We start from the raw sequence: 13,220 nt of genomic DNA on the forward strand, positions 1-13,220 counted from the left end.
GGCAGGCGAAGTGAAGTCTAAGCGGATTGGAGACGGCGAGCGGCTGGTAGGCTGTGCAGCAGGTGAGAGGTCCTCCTCCGGGATGAGCCAGGGCTTCCACCGGAGCTCATCCTCCCGATAAGCCCGTAACACCTGCTGCCGCTCTTCCTCGCCAAAGTCTATGGCCTCCGTCGTCTCCGTGCGCCACGCCGTGCGGCCAGACCGCGGTGAAGACGCGGACGCCGACGGGGCGCGAGCGGAAGGTGTGACGGTGGCGAGCCTCACCGTTCCAACCGCAACTGCTTCCGGCTCGCGAAGCAGCGGGGAAACGGGACAACAGCAGGGCTCTGGCGGCACAGCCCGCACACTGGGCAGCCGTGGCTGCGGACGGAGTTGGAGAGCGGTGACGAGAAGGTCAGTGATCAGCGGGTGTAGTGCCTTCCATAGCCAGGGAAACACAGACATGCATACTCCCACTTGGCGGGCTAACTCCTCCCGTTCCTCCTCTTCGGAGCACTGCAGCCATTTACCACAGAGCGACTCCACCGTCTGGACGATCTCCCTCTCATGCGTCGCTGGGTCCGGCATGGTCGCGTCGTACTGTCACGGTCTGCGGAGGCAGACCGTGCGGAAATGTGTGTGGTGGACCCAGGAGCGAACACAAGCGAGGATGCAGGAGTGGAGTTAAACAAAAGCGAGCCTTTTATTCTGGCTGATGAAAGGAACAAAACAGAGTGAGGGCAGCATAAGAGTAATAGTTAAACAGAAACCTAAACTGGACATAAACTAAGGCAAAGCTATGGCTGGAGATACGGAACACAGGGGGTGGTAACACAGATGACGCGACGCAGACTGTATGAAACACAGAGACTAAATACACATGAGGGATGATCAGGGGAAGTGACCACACATGGGAACGCAGCTGACACACATGAACTTAACAACAGGAAAGGAGGAGTAAAACTGAATACACTGACAGTGAATGCAGGCCTTCAAAGTAAAACAGGAAACATGAGACATGAACCGGGGAGACATAGTACAGGGGGAGGTGACATAACTGACAGCATGAACTTGACAGTACAAGACACACAGACATAAACACACGAAGGGCAAGGGAGACGTAATGCAGGGGTGATATATACAAATGGCTGGACTACCTTAGAGAACCTAAACAAATAATAAACATCAAAATAGGCTAAGCATAACACACTGGGTCACATGACCCAGGACCATGACACAGATGGTTTGAAGAGGAGTGAAAGAAGCATCTGTGTCCACTGTGAGCGACCATCTTTGAACAGAGGGCGTGGCTCACGACACCAACTGTCTGCCATCTATAATCCAGTTTTGAGATCCTTCCCAGACGCCTTAACGCCCACTCACATCTTGGGTCAGGTCATCTCCATAGGTCACGTGTTAGGGTGAAGCATTGTCTCACAATGGTTTCAGTTGAAACCTCTGCTTATAATGACCCACACCCTTTCTCACACCTTGCCTCATGTGATGAGTCACAGGATCAGTAGTGTGTCAACAAGCCTCTTAAGGAACAACGCCCACTAGGGTTTAATTATCTGAGACTCTCCACCGTTTGGTTTTAGAACTGAAGAAGCTTCTTAGATAAGAGATGAATCATCTTCAAGAAACTTGAAGAAGTCCAGTCGCTTTTCTTTTCAAGCTCCTTAGATTACCATGAGCTGGATGATGGAGAACCTACACAGACACATTTGTTTGGAGATATCAAAACTGAAGAAATTATTAAATAAAATGCACTGTTGTAATTCTATTCATCTGTGCTTTATTCAATGATTTTCTTTCACAGTCCGGATATTTAATTAAATGATGTGGCAGATTAATAAAAGATGAGACTGAGATGATGACATGATTTCTCATCTGGTGATCCAAGGCATCCAAACTTCATTTGGGCATGCATCAGGAAAGAGGCAGGTGCTTTTCTTTAACTATGTGCTCACATACTTTGAGCCAAACAACTTTAATTTTTTAATTTTAAGTTTATTTATACAGCGCCAGATCACAACGACAGTCCCCTCAAGGCACTTTATATTGTAAAGTAGACCCTACAATAATACATACAAAGCATTTCAAACCTTCAGTTCAATCATTTCAGACATTTGGAACAATATCGCTGCTTTTGGTACACATAGGGAAAAAGCTAACTTTCAAAAATGAAATGGCTTTCATTCAAAGTAAATATACTATAAAACAGTTTTTGCCATGTACACAATGACACTAGTATTTGGCAAACTGCTAGTGAACATGCAGTGCTGACAAATGACAAATAACAACAACAGATGACATTTTGTTAATGTCATTTTTAAATTTATCATTATATTCTTTTCATCGTAACTTTCACAATAATTACTCTGTTTCTGCTGCCAACTGGTGAAATAATTTCAGAATTAGTTCAAATGACCCATTGCTCTCGCCCCAACCAATCACAGCAGATGGCCCCGCCCCTCCCTGAGCCTGGTTCTGCCAGAGGTTTCTTCCTGTTAAAAGAGAGTTTTTCCTTCCCACTGTTGCCAAAGTGCTGCTCATAGGGGGTCATATGATTGTTGGGTTTTTCTCTGTATGTATTATTGTAGGGTCTGCCTTACAATATAAAGCGCCTTGAGGCAACTGTTGTTATGAGTTGGCGCTGTATAAATAAAACTGAATTGAACTGAAATTAAATTGTTGTCTTCACAATAGCAGTCCTTCTTGACAGCTCGTTAAAATCTGTCACATTAGAGATCATATGTGTCCTAACCTTGCCTTTGGTTATTTCAGAATAAACTTCCTCTCAGTATCTACATAACAAAATGCAAGATCCACAAATGCCTGTGTGTACAAGTCAAGGTCAAAGATTTGACTCAGATCAAAGTGTAAATGCTCCATCTCACTCTCATCCTGGAAAGGCTGTTAGTGCTGTCAGGGATCAAAACGCTGTCACTCTTATTCTTTTTCTCTACTTTACTTTTTTTTTTTGTGAATTCCCTGCAAAGAAAACGTACTGCAAATGCAATATTTGCTTTAAGGGTGTTTATTCTAAATTATCAGTGCCTTTGTATATAGTACTAAGAGAGGAACTATGGTATTCTAAAATTTTTCTGTGTGGAAGTCAGGCGTAGCATAAAAGTCTGTTAGGTGGTGCAGGACATGTATAAGGACAGCAGTATTGAGGTGGAGTGTGGGGTAGGAGTGGCATATGGGTTCAAAGTTGAGGTGGGATTACAGTGAGGATCACCTCTGACCCCTTCCTTGTTTGCAGTAGTGATGGACAAGTTGACAGGTGAGTTGGGTTTGTTGAATTAAACCTATAATAGACTGACGAACCTGTCCAGGGTACACGTTGCCTTTCAGCTTATAGCAGGGATGAGTGGGGATAAAATGATACATAGAGGTTAACATTGTATCTATTCTTTCCAGGATCTGTTTGCACTGGACGTGGAACCTTACCGGTACAGTGGTGTAAACATGACGGGTTTCAGGATACTCAACACTGAGAACAGCCAGGTGGCTTCTATCATCGAGAAGTGGTCCATGGAGCGACTGCAGGCTCCACCGAAACCTGACTCCGGATTACTGGACGGCTTCATGACTGTGAGTTTGGACAAAGTTCATGAATGTATAATGAAGCACTTTGCCAGAGTTTTGTTCACTGACATGCAGATGTGGACCCATGGTCAGTTACTTATTGATCTTTCTCAGAAACTGTTGTCATGGTGAGGAAGGAAATGAATGATGAAAGTAGGGGATTTCTTTGTTAATACAATTTGTAATTAAATGTGTTGCCACAGCTGTAGACTTCTATCAGACTGAGACAGAGGTACATAAATTTTTGCTGTTGATTGCTTCTTCAGTTTTGTCAGCGCTCTAACCTTCAGTGTGATGATATGATGCTTCCTTCTATGCAAGCTTGAAGTTTTACTCACGATTCCCATGATTAAAAACTCTGTATAATATCTCCCAATTCTCCTGGTTGTATATCCATTTAAGTAGGAGAAATACTTCAGTTGAGAGTCATGAAATTTGAACATTTATTACATTTATTACATATTATACTGCATCTCATGCACGTATTTCTTACTGTGGTTGACGAATTGGACAGTGGAAATAACCTTGTGATTTTCCCAGTGGTTTTCAGGCATCAATTCACTAATGGCATAAAACAGTGTTCTAGAAATGATAGTCTTCTCCATCCATCTTCTTCCGCTTTATCCGAAGCCGGGTCGCGTGGGCAGCAGCCTAAGCAGAGAAGCCCAGACCTCCCTCTCCCCAGCCACCTCCTCCAGCTTATCTGGGGGAACACCCAGGCATTCCCAGGCCAGCCGAGAGATATAATCGCTCCAGTGTGTCCTGGGTCTGCCCCGGTGCCTCCTCCTGGTGGGACATGCCCGGAACATCTCACCCAGGTGGCATCCTTGTCAGATGCCTGAACCACCTCAGCTGGCTCCATTCGATGTGGAGGAGCAGCTGCTCTACTCTGAGCCCCTCCTGGATGGCTGAACTTCTCACCCTATCTCTAAGAGAGAGGCCAGCCACCCTTCAGAGGAAGCTCATTTCCGCCACTTGTATTCACAATCTCGTTCTTTCAGTCACTACCCACAGCTCGTGACCATAGGTGAGGGTAGGGACGTAGATCGACCGGTAAATTGAGAGCTTCGCTTTTACACTCAGCTCTCTCTTCACCACGACGGACCGGTGCAGCATCCGCAAAGGGCAGCCCTGGTGGAGCCCATCACCCACCGGGAACGAGTCCGACTTATTGCCGGCAATGCGAACCAAGCTCTTGCAACGGTTGTATAGGGATCGAATGGCCCGTAGCAATGGGCCAGACACCCCATACTCCTGCAGCACCTCCCACAGGACCCCCCGAGGGACACGGTCAAATGCCCTCTCCAAGTCCACAAAACACATGTAGACTGGTTGGGCAAACTCCCATGCACCCTCAAGTATCCTGGAGAGGATAAAGAGCTGGTCCAGTGTTCCGCGACCAGGACAAAAACCGCATTGTTCCTCCTGTATGAGATTCGACTAGCGGACGAACTCTCCTTTCCAGCAAACTGACATAGACTTTCCCAGGGAGGCTGAGGAGTGTGATCCCCCTGTAGTTGGAACACACCCTCCGGTCCCACTTCTTAAAGATGGGGACCACCACCCCGGTCTGCCAGTCAAAGGGTACTGCCCCTGATCTCCACGCAACAATGTAGAGGCGTGTTAACCAGGACAGCCCTACAATGTCCAGAGCCTTCAGGAACTCGGGGCGGACCTCATCCACACCAGGGGCTCTGCCACCAAAGAGTTGTTTAACTGCCTCAGTGACCTCGCCCCCGGAAATTGGCGGGTCATTCCCCTCATCCCCAGACTCTGCTTCCTCCTCGGAAGACGTGTCAGTGGGATTAAGGAGGTCCTCGAAGTATTCCTTCCACCACCCGAGAATTTTCTCAGTCAAAGTCAGCAGCGCTCCGCCAGCACTATACACAGTGCAGGTAGAGCATCGCTTTCCCCTCCTGAGGCGCCTGATGGTTTGCCAGAATCTCTTCGAGGCAGTCCGAAAGTCTTTTTCCATGGCCTCTCCGAACTCCTCCCACACCCGAGTTTTTGCTTCCTTGTGCCATGTGCACTTATGGACACTCTTATGTTCGAACAAGGTGTTCGTTATGGCCAAACTATGATTTGCACAGAAATCCAATAACAAAACACCGCTCGGGTTCAGATCAGGGAGGCCGTTCCTTCCAATCACGCCCCCCCAGGTCTCGCTGTTGTTACCTACATGAGCATTGAAGTCTCCCAGTAGGACAACAGAGTCTCCAGATGGAGCACCTTCCAGCACTCAAAGAAGGCTGGGTACTCTGAACTGCCACTCGGCGCATAAGCGCAGATGACAGTCAGGACCCATTCCCCGACCCTAAGGTGCAGGGAACAAACCCTCTCATCCACCGGGAAGAACCCCAACATACCGGCAGCAAGCCGAGGGGATATTAGAATACCCACCCCGCCCGTCGCCTCTCACCAGGGGCAACTCCAGACTGAGACAGAGTCCAGCCCCTCTCCAGGAGGCTCGTTCCAGAGCCCAAGCCATGCATAGAGGTGAGCCCGGCTATATCTAGCCGGTACCTTCCAACTTCATGCACTCAGGCTCCTTCCCCACCAGAGAGGTGACATTCCATGTCCCAATTGCCAGTCTTGGTAGCCGAGGATCAGTCCTCCAGGGCCTCTGCTCCTGGGCGCCGCCCGGCACACAATGCACCCGACCCCTATGGCGCCTCCTGCCGGTGGTGGGCCTGCGGGAGGATGGGCCCATGTCCCCTTTTCGGGCTGCCCCATGGACTAAGGCCCGGCCACCGGATGCTCGCCCTCGGGCACCCTCACCGGTCCTGGCTCTAGGGCAGGGTAAACTGTTCCCTCGAGGGTCTAAGGGTCTTCTGAATCGCTCTTTGTCTGGTCGCTCACCCAGGACCAATTTGCCCCCAGACAACATAGCCCCTGGGATCCCTAGGACACACAAACCCCTCCACCACGATAAGGTAGCGATTCACGGAGAGGCAGACTTCTTAGGATGTATATTCGCTGGTTTCTCTTACCATAACGTCCGAGGCAGCTTGCTGGAGTCAGGCGGACTACCTTTGTGACCCGAGTTCCAAACGAGTTCCAGGTGTGATGAGAAGCATCTCTGTCGCTGTGATCTGAAACGTCTCTGATCAGAGCACACTGTGTGTAATAGCTGTTCCTCCATACTGTTTACTGGGAACTCGGCCAAAAAGTGTCAAACCAGCAGAGACAAGGAATGGGAAGGGAAATAAAGTAATGGAGCAGGACAGAGAAATGAGATGGTGGGAGGAATGAAAAAAGAAAAATAAAGATAGAAAGTGGGTGAAGGGAAGTTAGGAGTGAAAGTCCTTGTGTTATATTTCCACAATGACTGTTGAGGTGTTATATGTTAGGCCAAATGTAGCCATTTAGTCTGATGCCAGTTGGAACGCATTGGCAGCACTGGCAGCCGCACTAGCAGCAGCTGATGTTGGCTGCTGATTGAAAACATTAGATTGCCTCAGGAGAATAGCAGATTGTTTTTTTTTTCTAAGAGCAACAACTTGCTGAGTCATGTTTCTGGATTGATATTGGAAAGTGGGTGTTACTCAGTTTAAGCTGTTTTGTTAGATTTGTGGTTCAATCAATAGTTTCCCACTTGAGACCTAAAATGGACTGTGTGTGTAATAACTGGACATTTTCACTGAACACTTAAAGCTTAGGGTGTTTTTATTGCTACTAGCTTCCAGCAGAAGCAGCAAGTCCTACAGTCGTGCTGATATCTCGAATCCATGGATAAAAAAAAACAAGCTAAATAATAAGGTCTTTTCACTTTGTAGTGCACCACAGAGATTAATCAGACAAATCAAGCTGTGCAGTTATTTTTGGATCAGTAACAGGCAAAGATTTATGTGTGTGAGGAGTGTGCTGTGACCCTGCTCATCAGTGAATTAATAGCTGGTGTTAGCTGGGGATTGATTAATTAGACAAATGGCAATCAGTTAGCAGCTAAAGCATATCGACATGACGGGAGGTTCCACAGCTTCATCTGTGTGTCGTGTTTAAGGTTCCATGTTGCATATCAAAATGACAACTTGAAACAAAATACTGTAACACGTTTTCTTGATGTTCTAAACAAAGCATTACAATTAAATCCAGATGTTCATATGGAGTTCTGGACACAGTTCATGCTCTGCAGTATGGAGTGGTAGAGAAAACTCTGATGTCGCTGTGTACAGTTTTCTGTTTGGATCTTTACTGACAGCTCAGAATATTTTATCAAAAGGAACTCATGGCATTACGACATCAACAGTTAAGATCATAAATGTTTTCAACTTTGCATCTGTACAACACCAGAGTGGATTTTTAATTACACAATCAAGATTTGAAGGAAAAGCAGAAGGTTTTGGTGGTGTTGTTGCTGCTGCTACTAACAGGATTGTGTTCCGCTTTCAGAATGATACAGAGGACCAAATCTGAGTCTCCTGCATTGGTTTAGGATGTTTACTTAAGCAAAAAAGAGAATGTTACAGATCAAATAAATTGCTCTCATTTATCCACTTTATTCCACTCAATTTAGCACCGATCAAAAACTGTGTGATCCACAGACCTCCTCTTCCACTCCACAGTATTAATGTACTACTTACATGTATATCACCACACAAGTACCTAGAAAAAAGAAGCATTTCCACTATTTTGTGAGGGACACATCAGCCTAATGTTACATGAACCTTATTTAAGAGTAAAAGCACTACATGTTACTATAAACTTATCCATAAACATATCCATGCCTTTGTGACCTCCAGATTAGATTATTGTAACTCACTCTACTCTGGACTCCACCTCGCTCACCTCCAACGATTACAGCTCGTTCAGAATGCTGCGGCTCGTCTCCTAACCGGAACTAGAAAGTTTGGCTCTATTACTGCAGTGCTCCCTGATTTACATCGGCTGACTCCTAAACTTCGTATTGAAGTTCTGCTGCTTATGTTCAAATGCCTAAACAACCTTGTGCCTGACTATCTCGCCGACCTCCTCAGTCTCTATACTCCCAGCTGTTCTTTACGATCATTTGGTCAGTTTCTTCTGGCCCAGCCCAGGCACCGTCTGAAGACTGGGGGTGGTCGTGCCTTTGCCTCTGTAGCATCAAACCTTCCTGCTACCATTCGTGCCTCTGACTCCATTCAATCCTTTAACCCTCTCAGGCTCAAATTAAACTTTTTGTTGCTAATGCACAACCAAGTCCTGCAGTGGTACTTCTGAGTAAAAAAACCTAAATAAGTATGGGGGGTAATCAGGTTGTTAGTTTTTAACTGTTGCAAATCGGCAGCGCCTGCCTTGAGAAGGGTTAAAGCACGCTTGAAAACTTACCTATTTAACCCGGCTTTTCCTACTTGTGAATTTTCACCGCTCACTAACTGCTGTATCGCTACTCATTTCTCAGTTCTCCCTATCTCTACTTATTAATGCCTTTGTTTACCTTGTTTTAATGACTTACTGTTCAGTGTAATCATTTCCTGTTTATTCCTTACTGCGAAGCACTTTGGTGTACCCTCAGTTTTAAACGTGCTATATAAATCAAATTGTATTATATATTACCATTTGACTCCCTAATTTGACTCTTATAAGATTAACAGAGTTTAGCAGAGAGATACCCCTAAAACTAGCAAACAAAAAAAAAGATTCAGGCAGTGACAGCGCATCAGGAAGGAAATACAGGAAATTCCCACGAGTTCTAGACTCATTCATTCAGTTAATAAAAACAGCACTTTCATTTTCTACCATGTATATGTGTAATATATTTTTATAAAAGTGCCAATAATCCCTAAATACTTAATGCAAAGTTTTTGTTTAACACGTTGGTTCAGACCAGAGCAATCGATGGTCATTTTATGTTTCTCCCATTTCCAAATAATCACGTCAGCTACGTCAGCTTCTCACCAACGTTCTTGGTATCGGTCTTGTTAGCTATTCTAGTATTCTGCAGGTCTACAGTCTTGTCCCTGACATCTCTTAACAGCTCTGTCGTCTTGCCCGTGATGATTATGTGGACAGGTGTGGTTTATACACTTAATGAAGTGAGATCAGGAATATCTGTAATTGATTGATTGACTGTAATCTGTGTGCCACATGGGCACACAGCCAATCTGTGGGAGCCAGAATTCTGGTTGGGTCAGAGGAGACCAAACACTTATTCACTCAATAACATGCAAATGAATGTCTAATTTTATTTATAGCTGTAAAATGAGGCCTGATTCCATTTCATTGTGATGAGTTTCACCTCTGTGCACAGCTGAGCATTGACTGAGTCATTAAGACTATTAGTTCTTTCATAATTCTCAGGACATTTAAATGAGAAGCTCAAGCTGAACATTCTTGCATCCATGGAAGATGCATTTACAGGACGAAGACATAGCTGACAAGTACAGTCCAAGACTGCATAACTCTACCAAGACTGATAATTCCCTCCAGACCATGAATGTTTTCAGTCCATCAAAAAAGAACAAGGTTTGTGGCATTTTCTTGAAAAGATCGACACAATGCCTCAGATCAGGAAGATGATTAAATAAACTCATAAAGATTGTATTATTTAGCAACTGTCAGTGTAGGACAAATCAGATAAATTAACTCTGCACCTCTTACCTTTATGTCACCTTCAATTAATCAAGTGGCAAAGAAACGCTGCCCTGAGTTGTGGCTTAACATGCACAACGTGAGTGACCTTACAAGCACCATCGCCTCATTACCATAGTATCTCTCCGTGTTAATTGCCTTAGCTGCTGTCTGATTCACTGTGTGGCCTGCAATTTTCAAAGTGGTTCAAAAAATACTTGGGCATGTCTGTAATTACTGCATTTATTTCTTTATCAGAAGTTAGGCTTGTCATCTGTGCAAACAGGATGACCTTTGAGCCATCAAGGTCATCTGTTTGTTTGTTGCTGCTGCTTTGTATTCAGAGTCACATCTGTCACGGTCTGGCTGGGGCAGGCCGTATGTGTTGCAGAGGAGGACTCAAGCGCAGACCGAAACGTGGTGTGGATTAACAAAACAAGCCGTTTAATGAGACTAGTAATGAGGGTACAAAATAATAGGGCATCGTTGAAAACTAAACAATAACCTAAACTGGGTGAACTAATAACAAAACATGAAAAACCTTAACCATAGTGAACTGACATGGGTACCTGGAGATGAGACATGGATGAGCAGACGACCTGACAATGGCATGAAGAAAACAAAAGGCTTAAATACAGACATGAGGTGATCAGGGGAAGTGGCGACACATGGGGGAAAACAGCTGACAGACATAAACCTAATGACAGGACCAGGAGAGGAAAGCTAAATACAATAAACAAAGAACACATGACATTGTCAGAATAAAACAGGAAATACTAAAACATGACAACACAACTTAACAGACCTAATATGTGATGAATAAATACAAAACCCCAAAACATAGAAAACCCAGGAACAATAACTGCCTAAACTAAAGGCAGATAGGAAATAACACAAACTAAATCACATAACAAAATGAGACAAATACAAACATGAACTCAGAGCGCTGGGTCAGAGACCCAGCCTGTGACACACATCAGTGCTGCTGAATCTCTTTTATTGTCATATTACCATAAATATGCTACAGATATGGGCACATTTAAATGAGGCTGTGATGGAAAGCCGTTTTCTTTTTGACAGATATTATTTAAAGTAAGATCCAGACATCAGACATGTTCATATAATCTGAGCTCCACTCGAACATGCGTGATGAACTCCAGGACAGTTTGGTAGTGAACCTCCTTACATTTACTGTACAGAATGTATTTTATTTAAACACACACACACACACACACACACACACACACACACACACACACACACACACACACACACACACACACACACACACACACAGAAAAGAAACCCAGGAAACCCACTAAGAAGCAGCCAACATGTAACATTTTGACGGCACAAATCTGTGTGAATGTTCAACATGATTTCCTATTTTTTATGGTTTTTACACATAAATGTTTCAGGTTATTAAACAAATTAAATATGAGACAAAGCTAAAGCAAGTGAAAAGAAAATGTAGTTTTTAAATGAATGATTAATGGGTGTTTATGATTAATGGGTAAAAATCCAAACAGGGAAAAAGTGACTGTCCTCTAAACCTAATAACTGGTTGGGCCACCCTTAGCAGCAACAACTGCAATCAAGCCAGAGCCAGTAAGTTTTTTACAGAGCTATGGGGGAATTTTGGCCAGACATTCCCAGTTCACCCTCTCTGTAAGATTGGGTCTGCCAGTCTGTTCAGCATCTTCTCCTGTCTCTTGATCCAACTCACCCTCAGGTGATGATAAGATGACAGCTTAGTAACTGTGTTTACCCGAGCGTAGTCTGATGATACAATAACAAAACTGGACCTGGACCTAAGTTGTCCTGGCACCATGTGCACTTATGAAACCTTTGTAATGGACAAACTGTGGTTAGCAAAGAAGTCCAACAATAAAAAACTACTTGGTTTCAGATGGGGCTCAGATTCACACCCCTCCAGGTGACACTGTCATTGCCCACGTGAGCGTTGAAGTCCCCCAGCAGAACAATAAAGTCCCTGGGTGGAGCATTCTCCAGGCTTACGGTGGAACGGGTTCCAACCCATCTCCAGAAAACTGGTTCCAGAGCCCGAGCTCGAAGGCTGACTATATGTAGTTGGCATTTCCCAATCTCACACACCAGCTCTGGCTCCTTCCCCACCCGTGAGATAACAGTCCATGTAACACAAACCAAACTCTACCTCCTGAGTCCCAAAAGGTTGATTCTGATCATCTGGTCGTAGCGTTTTCAGTGGGAGAAGCGTTCTTCTTCTTCAGTCTCTACCTCCTGAACCACAGCTACCCTGTTAAGAGAAATGTTGGATTTCATCCTTTGAATGAGCCTAGTATGAGACTTGTCTTTTCGCATGCAAACAATGCATAAAACATGGAATGTTTTGTCTTTATTGGTCAGCTCTTTGACGTAGGCTAACAATGGACACGGACCTTTCTTTGTCTGACCAGCCTATCTGGGACTGTAAGAGATTTTTTTTTTAAATTCCTGTACCAAGTTTGCTGTTTGGTTTTCAAAGACTCTGAGATCAAGTGTACTTCCTTCTCTCAGATCTTACTAAATGTGGATATTAATCCCACAGCAGTATCTGAAGTTTCACAGTTTTCACAATTTGATGAAAAAGTGAGTCATGTTGTATTGTACTTATTTATAAAGAATTAGATTTTAGTGGGTGAGTATATGTTTGTCTTCCTTTAGCTGAGCAAAAGAAAAGTAAAAAACAAACAAACTAGATTTGATGTACTGTTAAACTTTGCATGATGTTTAATGGTTTTAAGATCAGAATTCTCTGATGGGCTACTTAGCTCAAATGTGCCAGTTGCCAGTATGATTCATCATGAAATTGTGTCTGTGCAGTTCATTCATTAAGTTTTCTTGTTTATTTATTACTCTTACTACTGTTTATCTTCCATTTGAAGCAGTCATGTCATGTGACAATAGTGTTGAAACATAGCAATTATCTTTACCCTTCAAAATAAGAGATGGCTTTGGAATTATCTGTCAAGCTTTTAAAAAGTGAGGAAATAAACCCTTGGGAGTGTTAGTTTATCTCTGCTTCTTGAGATAGTATGTTAATTTGGCTTGAGACACAAAGAAAAGAAAATCCAGTT

The 13,220-nt window shown here is 44.2% G+C and overlaps 1 protein-coding gene across 4 annotated transcripts in view; it reads left to right on the forward strand.

Annotated features, from left to right (window-relative positions):
• Positions 1-13,220, forward strand: part of grik2 (glutamate receptor, ionotropic, kainate 2) — a 351,880-nt gene that overhangs the window by 117,012 nt on the left and 221,648 nt on the right. For all 4 annotated transcript variants that reach the window (XM_085472845.1, XM_085472848.1, XM_085472846.1 and 1 more), the window contains one exon: positions 3,406-3,579. In XM_085472845.1, the coding sequence (XP_085328971.1) occupies positions 3,406-3,579 (174 nt within the window). The remainder of the gene's footprint in view (positions 1-3,405; positions 3,580-13,220) is intronic.

Source organism: Copadichromis virginalis, linkage group LG11 (genome assembly GCF_057382275.1).
Source record: "Copadichromis virginalis isolate Kocher_CV1m ecotype Utaka linkage group LG11, C_Virginalis_male_GT1.1, whole genome shotgun sequence".
In the NCBI taxonomy this organism is placed as follows: Eukaryota; Metazoa; Chordata; class Actinopteri; order Cichliformes; family Cichlidae; genus Copadichromis; species Copadichromis virginalis.